Source organism: Motacilla alba, chromosome 8, assembly GCF_015832195.1.
Source record: "Motacilla alba alba isolate MOTALB_02 chromosome 8, Motacilla_alba_V1.0_pri, whole genome shotgun sequence".
In the NCBI taxonomy this organism is placed as follows: Eukaryota; Metazoa; Chordata; class Aves; order Passeriformes; family Motacillidae; genus Motacilla; species Motacilla alba.
The window spans coordinates 29,366,204-29,390,651 of NC_052023.1; the positions used below are offsets into that span (position 1 = coordinate 29,366,204).

At 50.8% G+C, this 24,448-nt stretch overlaps 3 protein-coding genes across 13 annotated transcripts in view; all 3 read right to left on the reverse strand.

Moving 5' to 3' along the window:
* Window positions 1-6,855, reverse strand: part of PRRC2C (proline rich coiled-coil 2C) — a 69,412-nt gene extending 62,557 nt beyond the window's left edge. For 9 of the 10 annotated variants that reach the window (XM_038145203.1, XM_038145206.1, XM_038145210.1 and 6 more), the window contains exon 1: window positions 6,716-6,855. The gene's annotated coding sequence lies outside the window, so the exon portion shown is untranslated. Of the gene's footprint in view, window positions 1-6,095; window positions 6,481-6,715 lie in introns of those variants that run through there. The other variant, XM_038145202.1, reaches the window with a different exon arrangement.
* Window positions 6,856-7,356: 501 nt separating this feature from the next.
* LOC119704264 (dimethylaniline monooxygenase [N-oxide-forming] 4-like) lies at window positions 7,357-15,313 on the reverse strand. The gene is made up of 9 exons (XM_038145211.1): window positions 14,863-15,313; window positions 13,555-13,724; window positions 12,424-12,612; window positions 11,923-12,085; window positions 11,414-11,559; window positions 10,442-10,641; window positions 9,906-10,258; window positions 9,630-9,699; window positions 7,357-8,295 (listed from the first exon to the last, which is right to left on the reverse strand). Exons 2-9 carry the CDS (start codon window positions 13,684-13,686, stop codon window positions 7,908-7,910), a joined length of 1,641 nt encoding a protein of 546 aa, XP_038001139.1. The 5' UTR covers window positions 13,687-13,724; window positions 14,863-15,313; the 3' UTR covers window positions 7,357-7,907.
* A 131-nt stretch (window positions 15,314-15,444) lies between these two features.
* On the reverse strand, window positions 15,445-23,391 carry FMO1 (flavin containing dimethylaniline monoxygenase 1). Of its 2 annotated transcripts, XR_005257895.1 has the most exons (10): window positions 23,261-23,391; window positions 21,646-21,810; window positions 20,836-21,024; window positions 20,113-20,275; window positions 19,615-19,757; window positions 19,102-19,301; window positions 18,253-18,608; window positions 17,604-17,676; window positions 16,067-16,459; window positions 15,445-16,034 (listed from the first exon to the last, which is right to left on the reverse strand). XR_005257895.1 is itself a non-coding variant. In XM_038145212.1 (9 exons), exons 2-9 carry the CDS (start codon window positions 21,769-21,771, stop codon window positions 16,117-16,119), a joined length of 1,593 nt encoding a protein of 530 aa, XP_038001140.1. In that variant the 5' UTR covers window positions 21,772-21,810; window positions 23,261-23,391; the 3' UTR covers window positions 15,445-16,116. The 2 variants fall into 2 exon arrangements, 1 of the variants encoding a protein (XP_038001140.1); XM_038145212.1 differs by having other exon boundaries at window positions 15,445-16,459.
* Between the last annotated feature and the right edge of the window lie 1,057 nt (window positions 23,392-24,448).

The following is a 24,448-nucleotide window of genomic DNA, read 5'->3' on the forward strand; positions in this document are numbered from 1 at the left end:
AGGTCACTTTTAGAGCAGGCTATTTTATTTCTTCTTAGCCTGACAATGTCTTTACCAGTCTTTTCTGGTATCTTTGACACCAAGCATTAAGCAAATTTTTTGCAAGACAGATTTTTGATTTTCCAGTTCCATGCAGCCGGTTAAGAAACTTTCATAAATTGTAAATTTTTAATTGAGGCAGGAGTTTTGAAGTTCTGGAAGAAAGCCAGGGCCAGAAAAAACCCATAAACAGTTTCTATAGAATTAAAGAGAGCATCATCATGATAAGTGTTCTCATTATTTCTGGGAACAGAACAATGCAAGTGCTTTCGCCCAATTAGCTTTTCAACTTGCAGATGCCAAATGAGACTTATTTTTAAGATTTGCAAAACCATTTATTAAAGAAATTTCCATTATTTGGAAGAATGAGAAAACTTCAAAGCTCACAAAACTGAATTGCTGCCTATTTGAGCACAAGATAAGGGAATAAATGAAGGCAAATTCTTGCAGAAACAAGCTGTGTACCTGCTATCAAAGTGCAGGATTTAAACAGCAGCCTGGGAGGCAGCATTTTCTCTGAATACACAAGACTAGCATGACCTATCTTACCTGTCAGAAGGATTTTTACCTGAAAAAATTACAAGTATTCACCAAGCTTCTTCATAGCTAATTTAGATCAGTACATCCAGACCACAGCAGCTCTCTGTAAAAGCATCTGTTAATGGTTAGGATCACAAACAATCCCATAAAAAATTACAAACACACTCAGCAGACTGTCACAAGCACCACTTTGTTTCTTGCTCAAATGAACCACACCACCCAGCAGAAGCCTGGAAAGGCAAAAACATCAGCAAACCCCTTCTCCCCACACACGAAGTGACATGGGGAGCGTCCTCCTTGGTGGCATCCTGAGTAATGGCTGCTGTGTGAGGCTGAGAAAAGGGGGACAAAAGACAAATCCACAGTGGGGCTACAGCAGCAGCCTCACAACTCTCCTCTGTGAGCTGAGTCTGCTCCTCTGCAGGTGCTGCCTGGGGGAAGCTACCCGAACAACAGCTGAGGTGAGCAGGGTTCCACTCCTGAAGCTGGTCCCAGTGATAAGCTGGTGCAAAACACTTCCTTCTAGGAAGGTGATGAAAGAAAATCAATAAATACATGAAAAAAGACCAGATTCCCAACACATGAGCAGAAGCTGAAGCCATTTACAGCCAATGCCCATCTCTCCACTGTTTCGTTTTATCCTTTCACTTTAATACCTACTGCAAAAGCCTCTTTATTACCAACCCTCACTGAGCTGGTGGCGCATTTTCAACCCTTGCCACCCACCCCATGTAGACTTGGGCAGTGGAAGAGAGCAGGACAGATCAGGAGAAAAAAGTTAAATCACTCCTTTGCTGGGAGTAATTCAAGGAATCTCTTTCAAAACTTCCCTTTCCTGCTCCTTTATCACAATTTCCAAGCCCAGTGAAATAATTTGTTTTTTCACAGAGGAAGTGAGACCTTTTCTCAGCGTTCTTCCCCAGGAGCAACAATACTGAGCAGCAGATTTCTCATCAAGCTCTTCTGTATCTTTTAAGTATCCCTGACCTCAAATGCAAATAACTAAAAATTTTTATACTTAACTTGTTTTTCCAAAGCCCCTATTCATAAGTTAATCCTTAAATAAGAAATAATTACATCTAGGGGGTTTTATTTTGGAAATTGTTAGAAGTTGCTTTGAGATAATGTTCAGGCACGCTCCTCTGTCCATGAGCTCCTACAGAATATTCTGACAGCACACAAGAACAACTCTAGGGCTACATCCTTAAGGATTTCCCCTCTTCTTTAGAACACACGTGCCAAAATTAATTCCCTCTTTGCCAGCTCCTCCCCCCCCAATTCTTTTCTGTTCATCTTCTCAAGGTATTTTTGTTGTTGAAGAGTCCAACCTGAAGATGAAAACACTCAACAGTAAGAACCTACAGAAAAAACAGTTTTGAACTCTTGTACAACCTCACCATTATATAAAAAAGTTAAAAACAGTTACTCTAATCAGTTATGTAATGACTTAAGCTACTTGTCACCACGTCCAAAACTTCCCACCTTGCCCAAATTCTTTGCTGCCCGTTACTCCGATCATATTCCTAACCTGACTCATGTACATCAAAAATAAACATAATTTCTTCTCTGTATTAAAGAGATGTTACAGCGTATTCTGAAGGTTTTTAAGATACTCCCACTGTGATAGTGACAGCCAGGGTTGCCAAATGCTCCAGCTTTTAACACACTGTTAGCACCAGTAAAAAAATCTCACTGCAAAGCATATAAAGGTGGTAGAATTTTGTTCCTCAGTCTGGTCCAGCTTGGAGAGAGCTCACAGCCTCTTCTACCTGCAGCCCATTATCCTCTGGATCTCTGGTTACATGCTTTTCCCTGTGACTCACTCATTTCTTGGAACAGACACATCTCCTTGTTCACTGAGGAATGCTCAGCATGGAAGAGATGCAGCTGCCAACACCAAACTGACAACAGCTCTGGACAGCACCAGTAATTACAGTAAGGGTCGACTTCAGACCTCTGCTTCAGACTGGGTTTGACCACAAAAAAAAGGGAAAAGAGAAGATGAGAAGCTAAATTAAAAAAGCCTTATCAGCATAGGCAGCTTTATGCATCTGTCTCTCAGCACTACAGAATCCATTTTCCATGGAAGTTAACTTGCATCTGCCAAATGGCTGCAGAGGAGCTTTAACATCTTCACTTGCTCTTGCTTCTCTGTTTATTCTGCTCAGAAAAAAAAACCAACCCACACGTCCCTTGACACTTTGCTTTCAAGATGCAGTAAATAATTCAGGCTCAACACATTATCAAAATACTTATCAAGGAACTTTTTGTTATCCAAAGCTCTGTGCGTCCCACAAAGCTCTGTCCATGCTGGTGGCTTCATCTGTGGCATGAAAAACATCTCTTAACCAAGGTAACTCCAGCAAAGCAACCACTTAGAAATGCCAAATGCAAGCTATCCTTGCTAAAATATATCTTTCTTATTTGCATTGTCAAGGAAAAATGTTCTTATTCCTTTTCATGAGAGGACTTCTGCTGTGCACCTATACAAAGCACACACTGTCCTAAACAAGACTTAAAAACAAGCCCTGTAAATCAGTATTTATTTTTTTTCAAAATGAAAGCATCAATTCATTGATATTAAGACTGAGGTCCTTCAGTGGAATATCTGGCAAGTCTGAAACAGAAGTCCTAAAGCAATATCAGGTCTTTAACTGAAAGGAAATTATTGGGTTTTCAAACAAAGGCAAATGTTGCTGCACTTCCACCCCAGCTGAAGCTTCAAATCATTTTAAGTACATCTTAAATCATTACAGCTGCAAACATTCCTTAAAATTGTAACTGTAGATTGAAATTGTAAGTTAAAATTTACAAACAATAAACTCTAGCAACAGTCACTTGTTTACAAAATATGAATTTTAAACCAAGGTGCAGTGATTTATTCATTTCATGAGGACAGCCTGAGAAGGGCTGCTTTTCTAAGCACAGAAAGTTTGGTTTGCTAACTTAAGCAAGCAGTGCAACAAAAAATGGGCAGCCTAGCCATTGCCAAACTACAGCCCAACTAGGTAAAATCCCAGTAAGGCTGCCATTTCACTTAGGAATCAGCTGTACGTTGATTAAATCGGTATTTAAGAGACTCCTCTCAGTTACCCAGGATGGGTGATGCCCCAGTTCTTCAGGCAGTACTTGAGCATTTGCTGTACCGGAGCACAAAGTGCAGCCATTCCTGCCTCTGACGCGGCAAGACCCTGGAAATGCAGCCCACGTTATTTTCAAATAAACATCAGTTAAAATTTATCACCATCATCCTTCAGACTGAACACATGTAAGGCTGAATCTGCACTCTAATTTCCCAGTTAATCAAGACAGTGTCAGATAATTTAAACCATGAACAATGGGAATGTTAAACAGTTTCTCCCTTTAGTATGTGTTTGCAATCTGTAACAGACGAGCTCGTTAGCATTGACTTAGAATGTTATGTAATGGCTGAGGTATTTGTAATAAAAACAGTCTATTTCTGTTAGCCTGTTCTTCATAGACATAAAAGCTGTCTTCATCTGATTTTTATTAGGACTTCATCTTCCTCTGCTCTTGATGCATTTTTAAGACTCCTGTGCACTCCATTTTCATTTCACCAATACTCAGTATTATTTTCTCCCACGTCCTCACACAAACTTCAGCTTTTATTTTTACACTACTTTCACCCATAAGCTTCCACTGGGTTTTGTAAAACCCAAACCCAAAAAACAATGAGAGCATGAAGCTCAGCAAAGGAAAAATTTCCTACAGAAGATGAACTGGTTCTACCAGTAAAACACCACCAGCGGGGCTGTCATTACAAGCCCAGCATCCATCCTCAGCCAGTGGGAAGGTGCTGCATTTTCATGTGGTGGAGTTTTTCCCCCTCAAACCCTCCACTACTGCAGCAGCCTCCGAAGAGAAGTGTTTTTCCCTCTCTCCCATCCCCAATCCACTACACAAGGGTTTACTCCTCTGCAAGAGCACTGTGCAAGGCTTGAACTCTTCTGCGAGATTTCCATCTCCTCATTTTCTCCACGCCACCCCTTATATGGTATTTATCCTACCCTCTCTCCACTCTCACATCCCTGCCATTCCTCAGCCTGGAAATCAGCCTGCAACAAAGCAAATCCCAGTCCTGCAGGACACCTGGCTGAAACTGGCCCCACAGACCAGGATCCTGCTCTGACTTCCAGTCTCTCTCTCCACTGCCACCCAGCATTCATCCAGACAGCCCCAAACCCACAGGGAGCTCCCTCTGGAATTGCATCATCTCTCCCTCACTCACTCACTGGGGCTGTTGCACTTTCCCAAGGGACACGGGACCTATGGAAGGCGCATCCCATAAATCTGTAGCACTGGACCAGGAGCCCAAGTTAAAACTGGAGACTGATGTAACTGTTCTGCTCTACAAAAAACCAGGGCTCCCATTATGGAAAGTCTAAATGAGAGCAAAGATATTATAAACTGCTACTAAACTGCCAAGACACAGAACATTTATATTACCAAGACTCACAGAAGCAACTGTATATTGAGTTATACATATTTCATGGCCTATTATCTACAAAAGCCAAGAACTTCATACAAGCACATCCACCCAGCAAGGCAGAGCTTGAGGTGGCAGGCAGAGCCTCAGTCCTGTCTCCAGGCAGTGGCCTAAGACAGAACCAAGCTCTCACTTCAGTTTAAAGAGTGACCTCTCAAGCCCACATCACCAAACCACCTTTGCACTGAACATTCATCCAATTTAAACAACTCTCTAAACTTTGAGATTCTTTATTCTCAACAAAATGGTTGCAGAGTTGCAGCAAAACACCACAAAACTAATACAGAAGCAAAATTCTCTAGACTATTGAATTAAAAAAAACCCCCAACCTGACAGCCACATGGAGCTCCTGGCAGTCAGTATTTAAGGTCAATCCTTTTGTTTCTCATACATGGACAAATGAGATCATGTCCTGTTTCCTGCCCCTTCAAAAGCAGTTTCTTGCCTGAGCAGAGCTCTTTAAGATGAGACACCAAGTAGGCCAGGTGCCTCATTGCACAAGAAATAAAACGATTAAAAAGCACAGCCCTGTTCCTTCTGTTGGAAATATTGCTATTTTCCAGTAATATACTTATTTAACCCAAATTATCAGGACAACAAACAGAAACGGTCCTTCCTTGAAGATACTGACTTCAAGACGATCCAACAAAGAATATATTTACAGAACACCCACGTGAAACACAAAAAGGAAGAAATACCACGATGCTCCATTCGGCGCCCAGCACCACACTCTCGTGCATGTCCCCTTCCCCAGGAAGAGGGCCCAAACTGGAAGTTACCTTTCAGCCTGAAAATTTTTAATCCCTGCATCCCGGGATTCTGCCCGCTGCAGACCAACCGCCTAAATTTCAGCCGTGTCATCTCAGCACGCTCACCCATCCTTTAAGCGCTATCCACGAGAACACCCCTGGCTCTGACCACCCCAGCCCTGCAAGCCCTGGCCCCGGAGCACAAACAATGCCTTCCTTCACTCGGTCCCGCACCAAAGCACCCAGGAACTGCCTTTTACCGCAGGCGGAGAGTCGAGGAACCCCGGATGCGAAATCCAAGTTGGAAAAGCGAGGCGCCTCGCCTCCAGCACCGCCCGGACAAGGCTGCTCTCCCCCCGCGTTCCTGCAGAGGAATCACGGCCGCGGAGTGAGCGCGAACGCACGCAGGGCTCGGCGCCTTCCTGCAGGAACCCCCAGAGAGAGAAAGGGAGGGAGAGAAGAGGGGAAGGGAGGAAGGAAGAGACCAAGCGCCGTTTAAAAGGAGAAAAGCGGGGGGAAAAAAGAGGGCGGGAGAAGGAAGCGGCACCCCCGCAGGAGCGGTCCCGGCACAGCCGCCTCTCCCGCCGGCCCCGGGCGCGGCCCGGGCTGTGCCCGGCGGGGCGCGGCCGGCCCCGAGCGCCAATGCGGGGCGGCCCAGCGAACCCCGGCCCGGCCGCCCGGCGCCGCCGCCCGCCCCGCTCCGCCCGGCGGCGGTGCCGGCCCAGGGCGCCCCTCACCCGCCGGCCGCGGGCCCGCCCGGGCGGAAGCCGCCCCCGCCCGGGGCCATGCGGCGCAGGCCGCCCGCCCGCTCCTGCCGGCGCCGTGCCGCCACGCGAGCCCGCGCTCCGCCGCGGTGAAGCGGAGGAGCCCCGCCGCTTACCGGGCGCGCAGGGCGGCGCTCGGCTGCCCGCGGGTCCCGGTGCCGGCGGGGCCGCTGCCTCTCCCGGCGCCGCCGCCTCGGCCGCTCGCACACAGGGGCCAAGATGGCGGGCGGCCAAGCCGGGCGCCAACGACGTCTGACGTCACCGCGCACAGCGCGAGCGGCCGGGCCCGCCCCCGCGCCGTCGGTCACGTGACGGCGCCGTGCCGCAGTCGCGCGGGCTCCCGGGGACAGGTGCGCCCCCTGGCGGCGCGGGGCGGAGCGGAGCGGAGCGGAGGGTGGGGCCGCGCGGACCCGGCCCCGGCCCGGTCCCGGCCCGGTCCTGACCCGGTCCTATCCAGGCCCCATCCCGGTTCTATCCCGGCCCGATTCCGGTTCTATCCTGGTCCTATCCCGGTGCCATCCCAGTTCCATCCCGGTCCTATCCTGGCCCTACCCGGGTTCTATCCCGGTGTTATCCCGGTTCTATCGTGGTCCTATTCAGGCCCCATCCTGGTCCTCTCCCTGCTCCCATCCCGGCCCCTTCCCTGTCCCATCCCAGTTCCCATCCCTGTTCCCATCCTGGCCCCATCCCAGGAATTCAGGGTTCCCTATAATCCTAAGGCTGCTCGGGCAATGTCAGGCATGCCTGCTTGCTTGGATTTGTCAGTGTATAATTTATTATTGTATATCAATATATTAACACATAGAACATTTCTCACATACCTTATTTGTTGATATTTCTAGCTGTACAGTGGATAGATTACACCTATACAAGGGCAAGAGTCTCCCCTCTGCCACAGCTCGGGATCCACTTCACACACCCTGGTAATAAACCATTAATAAAACCAGCAGCAAAGAGCAGATCTGTGAGGTTTATTTGTGGCTGCTTCCTTCACGTCCCAAAAGTTACCAGACACAGAAGTAGCTCTCCTCAGACAGTTCATGTTCCACGACATCTCAAGGTGGCACGGGTCTTGCCCAAATTTCCGGGAGCAGAGGGGAGGAAGACTGGCCTCATGCTCAGCAGGTCAGAATGGTTCAGGGTGAACTCTCCGTGTCACCTTCGGTGGAACATCAGCAGGAGGTGGCTGGACACACTCAGCCCCAGGGTCCAGGCTCCCGCTGGTGCCAGCTCCAGCCCTCGGGCAGCGCCTGGCACAGCTCTGCACCATCCCCAGCTCCCCTGGCATCGCATCTCCCCAGGTTCCTCCTACAGCCGGGGCCCTGCCCGCGGGCTCCAGCCTGGCTGCGGGTGTTTGGAGAAGAGCCAGGCTGCAGCCAGAGCTGCCGGCAGAGCCAGGAGGCACATCCAGCACCAGCCCCGGGAGCTGCTGGGGCCGTCGCCCAGCAGCCGCGTCCTCAGGGGCCTCAGGGAGCGCTGCCGCTGGCTCAGGATGGCAGCCCTGGCCCCGCTCCAGCGGCCCCGGCCCTCCAGCCGGTACTGGTACGGGGAGCAGGGCCCAAAAAAGATGGCCAGGCCCAGCTGGGGGTCTGTCAGCAGCAGCCTCAACACGCTGGGCTTGACGCCAGCGCACGCAGCGATTTTGTCCACGTAGCTGATAAAGCTCATCTTCAGGTTCTCCCTCTCGGACGGGTTCCTTCGATGGGACATGAGAAATAAAAGTCAGGCGGCATCATCCTGTCTCAGTTCCCAGCTCCGTGGACAGCAAAGGCCGCGGGCTCAAAGGTCAGGTGAGCCCCAGGCTCTGGGGCAGAGCCCTCTTAGCCCCAAACAAAGCCAAAGACACTGAAAGAGCCTCTGTGGGGCTGGTGCCAGCAGGGCCCCGGGGCAGGGGATGAGCAGAAGCTTGTTTTGTCTCTGCAGCATAGTTGTGGCTTCAAAATCAGTTTTAACCTAACAGTAGCATCATTGTAATGCCACAGGTAGCCTGCTATGTCCTTCCCTCAGGTTCAGGGGTGTGGATTTGGCTGATTTCAAGAAGCAGAGATGTAGACTTTCAGAGATAAGAATGCCAAGGGGAAATGTGGGAAATGCAGAAAGCTTCCCATGCTGGGAGGGACCTCCAGGATTTTTCTGCTTGAAACCTTATCTCCCTCACAGAAGGAAGGGCATGCTGATCTGCTTCAGGAAAATTTGAGACAGCCTCAAGTTTGTTTCCCTCGGGTCTCAGGCTTCAGTATGTCTGTGTAACAGAAATTTCCATATTTCTGTGTAACAGCACCATGGTGTAGTCATTGGGGCTCCTGGTCATAACCCCTGTGGCTCTGTTTTGTCCCAGCTTTTCCCCAGTGTCCCATGAGCCAGCCCTGCCCTGCTGGCAGACCCAACTCCAAGGTCCCCTCCTTGCTCCATGATCATCCATCCCACATCCTTGTGGACACATCTCCACCTCCTGTGGAATCCCAGTGCCAAGGAGGCAGGCTGCCAGCTCCCACACACACAGCAGCCTGGTGGGACACTCCCTTTGATCTGCCAAAAAGTGACACAAACTGTCCCACATCCACACTGCCCGGCTCCAGGAGGGGTGCTGGATGGAATCTGGATGGAACCCAGCTCGCCCCAGTGCCTGGATCTGGGAGGGAGAAGCCACGAGATGGCACCCTCAGTCTGGAGGAAACCAAACCTTCATCTTGACATGCTGGGAACAAGGACATGGCTTGGAGGCCTGGCAGAGGGGGATCTCCAGAGGAGGAGAGAGAAAGGGAGGGAGCAAAGGAGATGGGAAGAGAGGGAAGGGGAGCTGCAGGCACTGGTCTTGACATAAACTGCTCCAGAGAAGCTTATGGTGTCTTGTTCCATAAAGGAGCCACGAGAGCATTTTCCCAGCTCACTGTGGGCGGTGAGGTAATAAATGCAGAATCGGGTGTGCTGAGCAGGTCCCTCCCATGTCTGCCATCGAGTCCCCCCCTTTCCCGAGCTTGTCCTGGCACACAGAACCCCTCTCATCCTGACTGCAGGAGCATCACGCACCTTTTGACTGGTGGCTTCCTCTTCAAAACCTCAGCCATCATCCTGCTGGGGGGAGGCAGCTTGTTCCAGCCTGAGAACACAGAAACCAGCGAGCTCCAGCAGCACCTCAAGAGGAAATGCTCAGCCCCTTCCCAAGGTCCAAGCACATTTCCCTAGGTGTGGGATGCAGCTGGTGCACAGAGGCTACCCATGGACCTGAAATATGCCCTAAGCTCTGTGGGCAGCAGCTCAGGCTGCCCCAAACCTCCCACCCAGAAGATCTCCCCCATCTCCTACCTGCAAAGACCCCTGTCACCCAGCGAGCCTGCATTTCTGACCCCACCATAATGGAGCCTGTCAGCTGGATCAGGCCAATGATGGCCAGCGTGGGCTTCTCCAGCTGGGGAGGGAAGATGCAGTTGTAGAGGGAACGGTTGTCGTCGATGGTGCTGCGGACAGACTCCTCAAGGAAGGGGAAGGAGAAGTTGTAGCCTGTGGCAAAGAGCACCACGTCAATGTTTTCTTCGGTTGTCCCATCTTCGAAAACAGCAGAGCTTTCAGTGAACTCCTTCACGTTTGGCTTCAGCACCACAGTCCCAGAGAGGAGGCAGAAGGGCAACTCTTCATTGATAATCATCTTAAATTTGGAGCTTGCGGCAGGGAAAAGAGGGCGGCAGTGTTAGTATCTGTGAGGGAACTAAAATGACTTTTTTTATGGTCAGAATTCCCCTCCAAATGTTTGCTATTCCACAAATATCCCCCAAAACTGAGAATTAAGCATTTCATATGATAAAGACTCCCTTAGCACTCAACAAAACAACCAGAAAAAACACCTTTTGCTGGAAGCCAAGCCATAGTTTGTGTGGTTGAACCATGAATTGAACTTCCGAAACTTGATCCTCCTTGTGAGGGCTGATGGGAGAAGCCAGTCCAGGAGGGAGTTGAAGCGGGTGGTGCTGACCATGTCCAAGGGGAAGCCATGGTCTGAGACCCGGCTGATGACCCACGTGTGGCTCCTGGTGCTGAGGAACACCTGGAGGGGGAAGGCAGGTCTCAGCCTCCTGCCCAGGCATCTCCTTGGTTTTGCCCTGGGTGGCAAATCCCATCTCCTGCACTTGAACTAACACAGAATTAACCTAAGGTAAGGAGATGACATCCAGATGAACCACACAGCTTGGGTGGCTTTGATAAAGTTCCCACAGCTGCTCAGTTGCCAGTCCTCAGGGGGACCAAACTCTCCAGGAGTTGCAAAGCTTCTTCAACTGCCCCCAGTGAGAAGTGAAATTTATTGAGGAACCTGGGGGTGAAGGTCCCTGAAGTACCTTGAGCTGATGCCTCAGGTTTCAGCTTTTCTATTTTTCAGATTCTGTGCTGCTTTAGTGTGTGGGTCTGGGCTTCATGTGAGGGGATGGTGAGCTCTCTGCACAGAGCAGGGAGACAAAACAATTCCTGCTCCAGCTGGGCACCAAGGACAAATGATCCAGATCTCAGCCCAAGAGCACAAACAACATGGGCTGAAGAGAGAAAAACAAGAAGGATGGGACTGCATGGGCTAAAGCTGGAATTGGACAATGAACTCCAATATGCAAATGAAGCAGAACTTACAAAAGTGAGAGACCCTGTGAGCGGTCATGCATTTTGTGACCATTTTGGGTTGTGCTGCCCAAGCTGTATCTACTGAGGCCTCTTAATAAATCCTGACTTTATTCTTTAACTCTGTCTAGTCTCTATCCTAAGTCAGCCTTCACAAGGCATCAGAGCCACTGGCTCTCAGAGGCCCTGTCAGGACCACCACGGAGCTCTACCTTGGCAGCCACACGGCTCAGCTCCACGGAGAGGTCGCCGCCGGTGTTGCCGATGCCAAGCACCAGGACGCGCTTCCCTCGGAAAGCCTGCACGTCTCTGTACTCCCAGCTGTGCAGGTACTGGCCTTTGAAGCGACTTTCAATGCCTAGGCAGAGAGCAGGGATCATCTCCTACTGCCAGATACATTTACTTGCCCCAGCCTTGTGCCCAGATCCTCTGCAGCCCCCAACTCACCCTGCTTCCACCTCCCCTGGCAGCTGAGAAGCCCATGGAGGTCCCCTGTACCTCCTCAGCTCAGTCTTGCTTTGCAAATCCTAAGGGAAAAGCCTGGCTGCACCTTTGCAAGGTGTTTTTCCCGTTCCCTGCAATGCCCCCCACCATTTCCACGGGGTCAGGGTCCCGCCCGCTCCAGCGTGGGAGCTTCATGGAGCCGGCAGGCTCGCAGAGCAAAATCCAACCAGGGGACCCATGGGTGCTGGGGGAACCCCACTGCTGGGACAGGCCTTACCTGGGAAAGAAGCCAGTGGCAAGTAGGGCTCCTGGTAATGGCCGGTGCAAACCATGACAGCGTCGAAGATGTGGGACTCGCGGACACCGTGGGTCTCGGTGACCACCTCCCACTGGCCTGAGGTGCTGAAATCTGGGCGCTTCCTCACGCTGAGAACTGTTGTCTTGCACAGAAGCCCAAGAGAACAGCAGTCAGGAATCACACCGTGCTCCAGAGACGCCCCTGTGAAAGGCTGGGGCTGCTGGGAGCAGGCTGGGTCCCTGGGGAGCTGTGTGCCACTTGTGAAGCTGTCAACCCCCACCCTGCATTTCCCCTGGTGATGGCACTGGGGGGCAAGCCTGTGTTAAACCAGCCTTAGTTAAAACGTTGGGCTTCAAGGCTGCGTTCGGGACTCAAACGGCACATGGTTCTTGCGGGCTGGCACCCGGCCTTGTCCCATGCCACCTCCAATCTGCAGCTGGCCCTGGCCCTTCTCCCCATGGGTTTGGGGTCCCTGCTCACCTGGAAGCGAATGTGCCGCAGGAGGTCGAAGTGCTGGGCGTACATCCTGAGGTACTCCAGGACCAGGCTGTGGGGCAGGTAGTTGGGAAAATCCTCGGGAAAGGGGAAGTCGCTGAAGCAGGACATCTCCTTAGAGGTGTTGGTGATGACTGAGCGGTAGACAGTGATCCTCCTGCTGTCTGTGGAGTCCTGTGTGAAGCCAGTGCTGATGTTTCCAGGTGTGCAGGGGAAGACTTTCTCCCCATCAAGTATAGGAGTATTTTTTTTCCTCACATTTTGGTACAAGGAACAAGCCAGGATTAGGACCTGGAGACAATCATTACTGCTCCCTCTGTCGGATTAAGCTCTTTTCTTGAGCCGGAGATGGGGCAACTGAGAGGTGTTTTAAAACTTTTATTCCATTATTAGTCTCATTTGAAGGGTGAGACAATACAGATGTTATAATTTACACCATCACAATCAGAAGCCAACTAATTCTTAATTACAATACACTATAAGTGTTTCTTGGCCTATCAGTTTTTGCTACACCATGCTGTAAATGCCTGAAAGCCAATTATCTAAAATTACCCCTCATGGGTCCTACTGCAATGCATCTTTAAATAGCTCTATTTCTCCAAAGTATTTAGTCTTATTGGCAAGACCATCCTTTGAAACTTGTTTCTAGTTCCATTTCTCTCTCAACAATATCTGTCCTATTCCATGGCATTTCTAAGTCAGCATTTCCTATCTCAAAGTTTACATACAGATGCACACTATGCGAGCTTTCTGCCAGGCTTTGAGAATTCTCTACAAATCCATTTCCTACATTTTCCCCTCTCTCTTGAACGGAAAAAACTTCTTTGATGGCTTTGTTTATCGTTTGCAAGTGAAGTACACAAGGCACAATCACTAACACTGTCAGTACAACAATCAATGCATATAAACCTATTTTGCAAAGCTCCTTTAGCCAAGGTGCAAAACTCCATCCATTTCCCACACCCTCCATTTTCTTCTCCATCTTGGAGTCTGGAGGAGCCCCAGGAGTGGGACAGGGACCGTCCCTGAGGGCGTGGCCACCCTTTCCTCTTTGCTGCAGTCCAAGAGCATCCAAGGAAGGGGACAAACCCGGGGACAAACCCGGAGGGCACTGACCGTGTAGCGCCAGATGCCGCCGATGTCCTCGCTGCTCTCGAAGCAGGTGGGCTCCAGCCCCTCATCCAGGCAGCACTTGACAGAGGCCAAGCCCCCAGCCCCGGCCCCGACCACGGCCACACGCCGGACCATGCTGGCCTGCAGCGGGTGACAGGCTGGTGTGAGAGCAGCTGCAAACACAACAGCCCAGGGATCAGCAGAAACACCACTTCCTTCTTCCCATTCCCAGCAAGACACCCCTGGTCTTCCCTGCTGCAGGCGTGCATGAAGGAAAACTGTCCTGGGAGAAAGCCACGGCCAGCTGCTGGTGCAAGTGCTGTGCACAGGTCCTGCTCATTACCCTTCCTGCTGTGCCAAACCCACTCTGGGGGTCCAGGAATCTCCCTCCTCCATGGGGTGAAAAAGGAGGCACTTTTAAACCTCGCTGTTCTGCTGCTTCAATTTATTCTCATTTCCAGCCCAAACCAGGGCATGCAAAGAGGTTGCAGCTATCTTCTTCTGCCTGATCATCCTGAAACCTTTGGGAGAAACAACTGCAGCTAAGCTGGCTCGTTTTCACGCTTTCCTTTTTAACTTCCCATTAAAGAGCAATCTCTTGAAAACAAAGAAGGGTTTAAAAGGAGGGAAAAAAGCAAAGCAATGCCTGACTGAGCAGGAGCAGGCTCAGCCATTCAGAAGTTAGACAGCTCCATGAAAGCAAGGCTGGGATTACAGGCTATACAAAAGGTAAGGAACCCGGGAAACGCTGGGTATAAATGGGAGGAACTCAAAGCTGGGGTGTGTAAACTGAGCTGCACTGAGCTTGACTGGAAAGCAAAGAAACCAGGAAAAAATGAACCCACATGAACTTTGATTAGATAAGAAATACTGCTACTGCAGCGTCTGCAGAAAGAGTAATTTAAAACTTTTTCTATCGGTTTTGTGTCAAAAAGTATGTTAACATAAATAGAAACTGGAGGAAACTGAAGAAAGCCAGGGAAAAATGAGGGAGGTGCAAAATAACCCCTTTGGCATCCACGAACCTGGCCACTCCTTGATCTGCAGGAACAGGGTAGGACATGCCCACAGCCGCCTGCCTCGTTTCTGGAGCCTTTTTTGGCTTCAGGAAAGGGCAGGCAAGCTCAGGGTGCTCAAGCCACCCCACTTTTCCAGCACTGCCTGCAGATGGTTTTACTCCTGAGGGTCCCTGCAACACCCCTCTCCCCCCACCAGCAGCAAGACAGAGCCAGCAGTGAACGCCAAAACCCTAGAGAGCTGTCTGCCCAATTAAACCCTGCCAAACCCACCCAAGAAAATTGAGGAGCAAACCTTGCAGGACAGCGCTGTGCCTTCGCTGCTCTGCCCTCCGAATTTCCCTTGAGTTTCTCTGTCTGTGGACTGGAAAGGAAGGCTGAAGTCCAGGCAGCTCGCCACAGCTCTTGCACCACTGACCTTTACACCTGCATTCCCCCGCCCTGTGGGCTTAAATGCACTGGAAGAAAGTTCTCAACCTCCCTGTGGCAGTGCCAGGTGAAAATTCAGAGATAATCCCAAAGGGAACACGCTTGCAAGGACTCCCACGCTGTAACTTGTCACTGCTCCAGCCCAGGCAGCAGCGTGGGGCTGTCCTGATCCTTTTGTGGTGCCCGTGCGGGCTGGTGTTCCCTTGGCATCCCCAGGAGATCAGCAGAACACACTCCCTTGGCCAGCAGACAGCGTGGATGTGGGACATGGAGCACTCACATGTGCAGCCTCATTTTGGGGAGTCAGGGAGAGCCCTGAGAGCCCTGAGAGCCCCAGCCTTGTGAGTTGCCCACAGCAATTGGTGGCACACCCCCAGATATGGCCTCTCCCCACCAGCTCTTCCCATGCACACAAGGAAAGGACAGGGAGGCATCTGCAGCACACTCCTGCCACAGCCACTGAGATTTTATTCATTTAAAGTCTCTCCATGCACAAAACAAAGCCTCAGGATTGTCCAGTGTGGGGCAAGCAGGGAAGCAAAGGCAGGAGTGCTCAGCCCCACAGGCTCATGTGTGACAAACCACCGCAACTGGAAAGATGCACCAATTCAACCCCAACTGACTAGGGATTTTGGGGTCACAGTGTTAAAGTTTGGAGTAGGGGACACCCTGACCTGCATACACAGCTCAAGTAATTCCTGGGCACCCCTGCTCCTGTGACACACCACCACTTTTGCTGGTCTTGTCCTCTCTGCATCCTGTCGTGTGTGATCCAGGCACAATTGTGGCACCAATCCCTGCTCTGCTCCTGGCAGCAAGCAGGGGAGCAGAGGGACAACAGACACTTGGGCAAGGCTGCCATCCCTGGCTAATGAGGCCTGCAAAGCTGGCCTTGGGGTTGAGCAGGAGCAGAGGGAGGTTTATGCTGCAGGTTGCAGATTAAAAGTTTGTTGCCATCTACTGAAATCCTTTTCCACAGTCCGGTGGCACACTGAGGGGCTGTCTGACTGAGACAAAATCCCTCTGGACAAAAAAGACCCAGGACAAAAAAGACCCAGGACAAAAAAGACCCAGGACCCCAACCCAAACAAACAATTAACAAACAAACACGCTCTAAAAGCTATAGGAAACCAAAAATCACAGCAGCCAGGAGCAGAAGGAATCCCATCACAGTCAGGAGAGATAGGAAAGAGCTGGAGGAGCCAGCAGGGACTCGTGTTCTGGTGGGCTTCAGGACGCGGTCCCACTGGGTGAGGATGGCCTGCCGTGCCCCCTGCCAGCGCCCAGGACCCCCCAGCCGGTACTGGTAGGAGGAGCAGGGGCCAAAGAAGATGGTGAGGGCCAGCCAAGGGTCTGTGCAGAGCAGCCCCAGCACGCTGGGCTTGGCACCAATGAAGGAGGCCAGTGTGTCCACGTAGACCAGACACTCGGTTTTGAGGACTTCGTCAAAGGTCAGGCCAAACCTGAATGAACCAGAGAAAAGAAAGAGGCAGGAGGAAGATTGGTATCAGCAGGGCTTAGAGGAACTGGGGTGGAGGTCCTCTGCATCCTTGGTGTTATTGCATCTGGAATACAACTGGGTTCTCTAGGAAAGGACTGGATGTAGGTGCAGTGGGAACCTGTGACACAAATCATGGCCACCACACAGCTCCTGTAAAGTGATGCTGGCTCGAGTCAATCTTTCTCTTCCTCACTCACAAGTTGCACCTGTTCCTCCCCTTCCCCTTGGTGAATCTTTGTTAACAGACTTTGGCAAACCAGTTTGGGGTCTTTTTCAAAGCAAGCAAAAAAAACCAAAAAAACCCCTCAAACCTAAATCCCTTTGCTTTTTGCAGAAAAGTCACGTGCACCATGAGAAAGGTGGCACCCTTTAGTACCCTTCACGTTCATTTCCACCAAATATTGCAAGAATACACGGTGGCTTGGAGAATTGCTTCCAGTTCACCTTCTCTGCAGAATTCACAGCTTCATGTCCCACCTTCAGAGGTCTGCAAAACCCCCTATCCACTTAGCCTTGTATTGTATTCTGTGCAATTCTCTACTTCACTCTCCTATACCTTTTCTCCTATGGCAATTTAAGTGAACCATGGATTTATCTACCACCCAGGTTCCTGGGATTGGCTCATTCATTTCCTAATCCTTTTTAGCCTTTTGCCTGCCTGTGAACCACACACCAGTGTGCTCAGAGACCTGTTCACAGTGAGTCAGGTCTCCATGCTGTGAGATGAGTCAATCTGTGTGTACACCTCGCTGGTTCTGGGTTGGCTTTTTTTCCCTCCCAGCTGAATTACTTTGCATTTATTACCATTAATTTCTCTGCCATTTTATCTCTCAGTCCCTGGGGATCCTGGTGTTCTTCCCCAACTCCCAAGCAAGCTTTAGCCTTGAGTACCCTGATTTATTTTTTCCTGTCACCTGGCTCTTTTCCTGTTTCATTGGCTCTTTACAAATGAGTAAAGGGGAAGCTGGATCCAGGAATCCTCCCCTCTCCTCTGCCATGCCTGCAGGGAACAGGCACAGAGTGAGAGCCTGTGTGTTGCTGCCCCAAAAACTCCAGAGGTTTTTCAATCCACCAAAAAACCTTTCGGGCTCTGGGGAATGACTTACCATTGGATTTGGTTTTTCTTCTTCTCATTTACTTCCTTCTCCATGACCGACTGGGGAGGCAACTGACACAAGCCTGGAAGAGAGAGGCGAGCACCCTGCTGAACTTAACTCCTGGGGGGGAACTGTGAACTCACTCAGTGATGCAAAACGTGGGAATCCCTTCCCTGGGAGCGCAGGAAACTCTCATTGCTGGCAGTTTATTCGGCAGTGGCAGTCCTGACCAAAACCAACCCTCCAGTATTCCAAATTCACCCACACTTCCTCCTGCTCTTACAGATGTGTGCTGTCAGGGCACAGGCAGGTGATGTGGGGGCAGATGGGCTGTGCAAGCCCCAGAGAGGATCATCCCAAAGAGAAACCCCAGAGCTTCTCATCTCTGTGGAGTAGTCCTGACCCAGCCCTCCACGAGGTTATTCTTACTATTTTTATTAAAAACCCCAAACAAAACACCAGTAGGTTTCTTTCCTCACTCAGGCTGCTGCAGCTTAGCTAAAGTGAAATAACTTGGGAAGTCTGAGCCTTGGAAATGCTCCCTTGTCTGCTCTGAACTTCTTAGCTCTGGGATCTCCCTGGCTGCAGGGATAAACCGTGTCCAGTTTTGTCTGAGCTGCATTTTGGGGCACAGGAGGGCTCACATTTGCTCCCCTACCTTTGAAGACACGGCTCACCCAGCGTGCCTGCATCTCTACCACGGGCATGATGGCTCCTAAGGGCTTAATCAGCCCAAGGACAGCCAGGGTGGGCTTCTGCAGGTGGGGTGGGAACACATATTTGTAGAGGGACGCGTGCTTGTTTTCCACCCTGACGACGGATTCTTCCAGGAAGGGGAAGGAGATGTTGTAGCCCGTGCAGAAGACAACAATATCGATGGGCTCCTCCTCAGGGCAGTTGTGGAAAAGGACTGAGTTGTCCTTGAATTCCTTCACGCCCGGCCTGATGGTGATCCTGCCTGTCAGGATGTAGCTTGGGAGCTCGTCGTTCAGCACGGGCTCCCGCACCAGCCAGCTGTGGAGAGCCAGGGGCTCAGTGAGTGGGGCATCACAAACAAGCCTTGCTGGTCCCTTGCTCCTCCTCCCACCAGCTCACACCTCCTGGTGTCATTTTCTCTGAGCAAACAGCCTTGCCTCCCACCTCCAAGAAATGACTTGTGTCACCAACGTCACCGTGTCCCACAGCGTGAGTGACTCACGGACATCTCCTGCCACCTTATTCCCTTCACTCAGTTACTCTTCAAATCATCTCTTTCCAGAACTGATCCATGCTTTAAGCCTTCCTTCTCCTCTTTACCCAGAGACCCCCCACAAGGAAAACTCCTCTGGGCCTTCCTGGGCTTTTCCAGCATGCCCAATCTTTCACCACTTAAGGGAGCTACAGCTTATCTTCTCCTCCCCATTGGAGATCACCTCAGTCTGGGCATTGGTTGATGCTGGTTGCTGAACATCTTCCCCTGCTCACACCACAAGCCCATCTGCATGGGATGGGGACCACCAAGAAGTACCTGTTCTCTGGCTGAAGGCCATAGTTTTCATGGTTGAACCACCGGTTCGCCTTATAATTAATCAACCACCATGAAAGGGGCCCGGGGAGGTTGGTTTTGATCAGGCTCATAAGGCGAGTGTTTAAAATCATATCCCACGGGTAGCCGTGCTCAAACACGCGGCTGAGCAGCCAGGCTCCTCGACTGGTGCTAATGGTCACCTGGAAGAGAAGAACCAATGGTTCAGGTGATGAATTTGCTGCTCTTCCTTTATAAAGAAACTCAGAGGGGCACGGCGCAGACAGCCATGCAATGGAAAAGCAGCAGCAGCATCTTTAATTTCTCCTGGCTGCTGGTGATGGAGGTAAAACAGGAGACAAGAAGAAAACCAGCTTGCTTTCAAGGTAGCTTTTTGAACAAAAAATTCAGGCTCAGAAAGACTGTTTGTACCCCACGTCCCTGTGATGACAGCACACTGAGCTGCTGCCCCAGTGTCCCTGTCCCCACACCCCTGGGGTGGCAGGGTGGTGGCACCTTTGCAGCGACACGACTGGCCTCCACTGCGATGTCCACTCCTGAGTTGCCCATGCCCACCACGAGGACACGCTTGCCCTGGAACACGTCAGGATGCTTGTACTGCCGGCTGTGGAAGTACTGCCCTCCAAACCTCTCGATGCCTCGGGGGGAAAAGAAAAGGAGCTTTGAAGCACTCGAGCATTTGTGGATTTTGTTGGGAGAACCGGTGTAAAAAAGCAATCCAGATGGCAAGCGCAAGGATGTGCAATCTCTGGCCACCAGGGTCTCGGGGAGGTCCAGCCCTCCATCCCATGCATACAGAATTAATTGATGCTTCCTCTCCAAAATGGGGTCTCAGAGATAAAGCTGCTGAAGCACGGGAAAGTATTGCTGTTGATGCCAGCAGGTTTGGAAAGCAGAAGCAAGAAAAGAAAGGGAGAATTTTCCCCAAATAACCCCTAAATCTTCCCTCCCCAGCCCCTGGAGCAGGTAACCACAGGTAGCCCTATACCATACCAGGAAAACACTGCAGGGGGAGGGATGGCTCCGAGAAATTGCCGTTGCAAACCATAACAGCATCAAAGACATGTGATGTCTGCGTCCCCCCCGTCTCCGTGACCACATTCCACTGGCCCGTGGTGGCAAAGTCGGGGTGCTTACGGATGCTGACAACGGTGGTCTGAAACATGGGAGTGAAGCAAAGTCACTGTCACCATCATATTTTCTGGAAAAATCCCTTTGCCAGGATTTTTTTTCCTGGGAGGCTGAGAAGCCTCAGAGAAAAAGGAGAACAATATTATCTCATTTGCTTCTCTTGCGTTTTGCTGCTTTGGAATGTGGTTGGAGATTGTTTATCCAACAGGTGGTTGTTTGATTGCTTTCATGTGAATTGTTTCACGTTAATAACCAATCAGGGTCAGGCTGTGTCGGGACTCTGGAAGGAGTCACGAGTTTTCATTATCATTCTTTGTAGCCTTCTGTCTGTATCCTTTCTCTGTTCTTTAGTATAGTTTTAGTATAGCATAATATAACATAACATAACATAACATAACATAACACAATATAATATAATATAATATAATATAATATAATATAATATAATAATAAATTAGCCTTCTAAGAACATGGAGTCAGATTCATCAATTCCTCCTCCAACTGAGGACCCTGAAAATACCACAAGTCACCACGGGCACCCAAGGTGGGTGGGGAGCAGGGCAGTGCAGGGCACCCATCACTCACCCCAAATCTGATGTGCTCCCGCAGGCTGAAGTGCTCGGCGTAGCGCCGGAGGTAGTCCAGGAGCAGGGCATTGGGCAGGAACACAGGGAAGTGCTCGGGGAAGGGGAAGTCGGAGAAGGCAGACATCTCCTTGGAGGTGTTGCTGATGACTGACGGATAAAGGCTTGGCCGGCCGGCCTCGATGTGCTCCTGCCACGGCACCCCAGGTGCATCAGCCCTGTGCCCAGGCTGGGGACTGTCCCCCCGCTGCCCTGGCCTCAGGGGTGCAGCTCGCCAGCCAGCAAGCCCTCACAGCCCTCCACACCCACTCAAGCCATCCCATAACCCAGCAAAGCTGCAGCTGCTGAGGGGAGGTGTGGATGGGCTTAGCAGCTGGTCTGCTGGCCAAACCAGTGAGCTAGCAGAAGAAGAAATTGATAAAATATGAATTTATCCATAGCAAGGAAGAAAGCAAGGCTGTTAGCATGGAAACCAATAAAATAGATACAGAAGGGATATTTACAGTCAGAGGATCCGTGCCTTAGTGAGCAGCCTATGTGCCTTAATAATTTGTTGTAAACTCTTACCAATTAATTATTGACGTTAATTGCTTTGTACCAATAAAATACAATAAGCTATTGCTTTGTCCAGTGTATGTAATGAACTGGTTTGTTGTAACTAATGACTTAAGATCACACTTTGTTAGGGGTATAAGACTTAAGAAGAACTTGTAATAAAGAAGAAGCCATTGTTGTCTCTGCACAAGTGTGTGTGCTGTGTGGTGTGTCCTACTCTGCAGCGGCAGGGAGGAGCACAGGCCCCCTGGCTCACCGTGTAGCGCCAGAGCCCCCCGATGTCCTGGCTCTGCTCGAAGCAGGTGGGCTCCAGCCCCTCGTCCAGGCAGCACTTGGTGGCTGCCAGCCCGCTGACCCCCGCGCCCACCACGGCCACTCTCATCCCTGCGGGCTCTGCCGGGCTCCCAGGCTGCGAACGGGGCTGGAAGAAACCCCACAGGTGATCATCACTCTCTCAGGGGGCAGCTCCTGGCATGCCCTCCTTAGGGAATTTCTCTATCTGCTTTTTCCCATTTTCTCTTTCCCCAGATGCCATTCCAGTTCCCAGCATTCTGGGCTCTTTGTTTACAAGTTAGATTAAATGTCTTAAATACTAATTTTTTCTTTTTTCCCCCTTTATTTTAAAAAATCTCTCCGCTTTTACAGTGCACTCCCCGGGCTGCTTTCAAACCCCTGCAGCTGCCCTGGAAACTGGCTTTGAAAGAATGTAGTTGAGCCACAAGTCACTGCCAGTTTGTATTTACAAGCTGGGTTTAAACAATCCTGCCTTATCAGACTAGCAAATATTTGTATTTTATCTTTGGATATCTGCCCCTGCCTCTCTCAGGAGAAAAAAGTAAAAAGTGCATTGGAATTGAAACTGCACTGTATTTTATCTTTGAATACCTGCCCCTGCCTCTCTCAGAAGGACAAAAAAATGCACTGGAACTATTCAGTTGGTGCCTCTCTGGCAGGGTCCTGTCCCCCATCCCCAGGGAAGATGCTGCTGGCTTTGACATGGCTGCCAGAGGGGCTGCAGGTGTGGCACACCTTGGATTGAGGATGATTTTGTGTCTCTTGCAGCGCTTGAAAGGCAACAGCCCCTGGGTTGACATCCAGCCCTACAAAACTAACAGTGGGGACGATGGATCCTAATCCTTGGTAGTGCCAGGCAATAAAACAAGGGATGAAGGCCAGGCCCTGTGGCTTGGGCTGGACAATTCCAGAGCCAGGACCCTCACACAGGTGGCCTGGGGGTGCTGCTGCAACCTGCGGTTTAACCCCAGGGCTGGAGGGAGCACCCTGCTCAGGTGAGTTATTAATTCAGCATGGCAGGATGTCACTGCGGGTGGCATCAGTCCCTCTGGCCTCAGAAGTGCTTTCAGCTCCCACCAGACACAGAGGATGGTGTAATCATCAGGAAAAAGGAAAAAAAAAATAAAGTCTTCAGTAAAAAAATGGGGTTGGACACATTTTTTTCTAAAACCCACCAAATTCTCCAGAACTATTTCAACTTTCGGTCATAAAGCAACACCTAATGAATACTCTGCTTTTCCAGGTTGGAATAAAACCTGAACTTTTTCCTTTGTAAATCAATAAAGCACTAGCATGATCTGATCACTGTTAACTGTTTCGGGGGAGGCTTTTTTTTTTTTGTGTGTGTGGTGGGAACTAGCTTATATTACAGGCACCTCCCAGCTACATTTGCTATTTGATTCCCTACCTTCTTGAGGAGAAGCTACAAATAACACCCAAGAAATACCAATTCTGCCACCCTATACCTGCTCCTGCCACACTTTCCACACTAACCCTGCAAGCAGCCAAACTCAGAAGAGCCCAGGTGTGGCACAGGGAAGGAAGGAAAGGCTTCTCAGCCCTCGGGGAACACTTACCTCCAGCCCCAGCCAGCTGTGCTCTGTCACCTCCGCTGTGGGAAGGGAGGGTCCCTCTCGCTCGGGATTTATAGGCGAGACCTGGAGCTGGGCAGGGGCAGGGAGGGCAGGCAGCCACCCCACTGCCAGAGCAGTTGCACAACTCGCTGTGGGAGGAGCGGCTGGAGTGTCCTGCTGTCCCTGCACAGCCCAGCTGTTGATCCCTGCAGGGGTGGCAGGGCGCTCCAGCTGTGCCCCGCAGTCGTGCCGGGGCACCCGTGGGTGAGGGGGCGGCTCCAGCCGTGGGATGTTTCCACTTGCCCCCTTGGCTACTTGCCGAAAAGGGGTTGAAGCTGCAGACGAACAGCAGGGGTTTGTCAGGGCTTTGCACCCAAGGCGCCTTTGAGGACAGAGCTGGGTTGGTGGTCGCTGCTCATGGGGCACAGAGGCCACACCAACAGTGCCAGAGCTGGGCAGGGGGCTGCCCCTGCCACCTGAGAGGGCAGGAAACGGCCACAAAATCAGTGTGCCAAGGTCCCAGGCACGCAGAAAGGGCAACTGTGGGCTGAAACATCAGTGCAGGACATAGAGCCCATCCAGCTGTCTCCCAGGAGTAAATGATCACGGAAATGATAAGGGTGGCTTTGGATATTCAGATATTCAATATATTTAGGGGTGACTGGGGAGAAAGTACGGAATCCCTGCAAATGAATCCAGTTGGGCATGGAGAATATAGAAGCCATGGAGAGACAGTTGATGGAGTCTTTAGGAAAACTGGTGTTTAGAAAAAGACAAAGGTATTTGTGCCGTGGAGGTGACAGCAAAACTCACAGAGTGAGTGCAGGGGACACAGTCAGAGCTGCCAGCCCTATCAAGGCCTCACCTTGTCACTGATGAAGACACTGCCAGGGCAGTGGCCCCAGATTTGGTACCAGCTCTTTTAGCAGTTTGAATAACCAAGGAGTCCACAAGGGGGGAGGAGGAAAACCCACCCAAGGTCTGCAGAACAGAGGGTGGTAAATAAAGTATCCAACAGAGGTGTCCGCTCTGGCCCTGTATTTTGATTTGCAGAGGCTGAAGGGATGTGTTTACCAGAAACTGGACCCTTCCCCAGGTGCACAGGACCTTGCTCCTGCAAAGATGCTCACCAGCACTCAGCAGAAAAGAGTCAGGAATCCACTAAGGCAAATATTCTGTTCTTTACATGCT

Bases quoted from the DNA above. Each gene is read 5' to 3' on its own strand.
- FMO1 (XM_038145212.1), bottom strand. From the start codon at position 21,771: ATGAGAGTGGCCGTGGTGGGCGCGGGGGTCAGCGGGCTGGCAGCCACC. The intron at 19,302-19,614 runs GTGCCACCACCC...CTTCTCTTCCAG, and splicing joins CCAGTCGTGTCGCTGCAAAG to GTGACCATTAGCACCAGTCG. The intron at 18,609-19,101 runs GTACTTCTTGGT...GGCTCTCCACAG, and splicing joins GGCCTTCAGCCAGAGAACAG to CTGGCTGGTGCGGGAGCCCG.
- LOC119704264 (XM_038145211.1), bottom strand. From the start codon at position 13,686: ATGGTCCGGCGTGTGGCCGTGGTCGGGGCCGGGGCTGGGGGCTTGGCC. The intron at 10,642-11,413 runs GTAGAGCTCCGT...TTCCCCCTCCAG, and splicing joins TGAGCCGTGTGGCTGCCAAG to GTGTTCCTCAGCACCAGGAG. The intron at 8,296-9,629 runs GTGCGTGATGCT...GTCCCATCGAAG, and splicing joins AGGAAGCCACCAGTCAAAAG to GAACCCGTCCGAGAGGGAGA.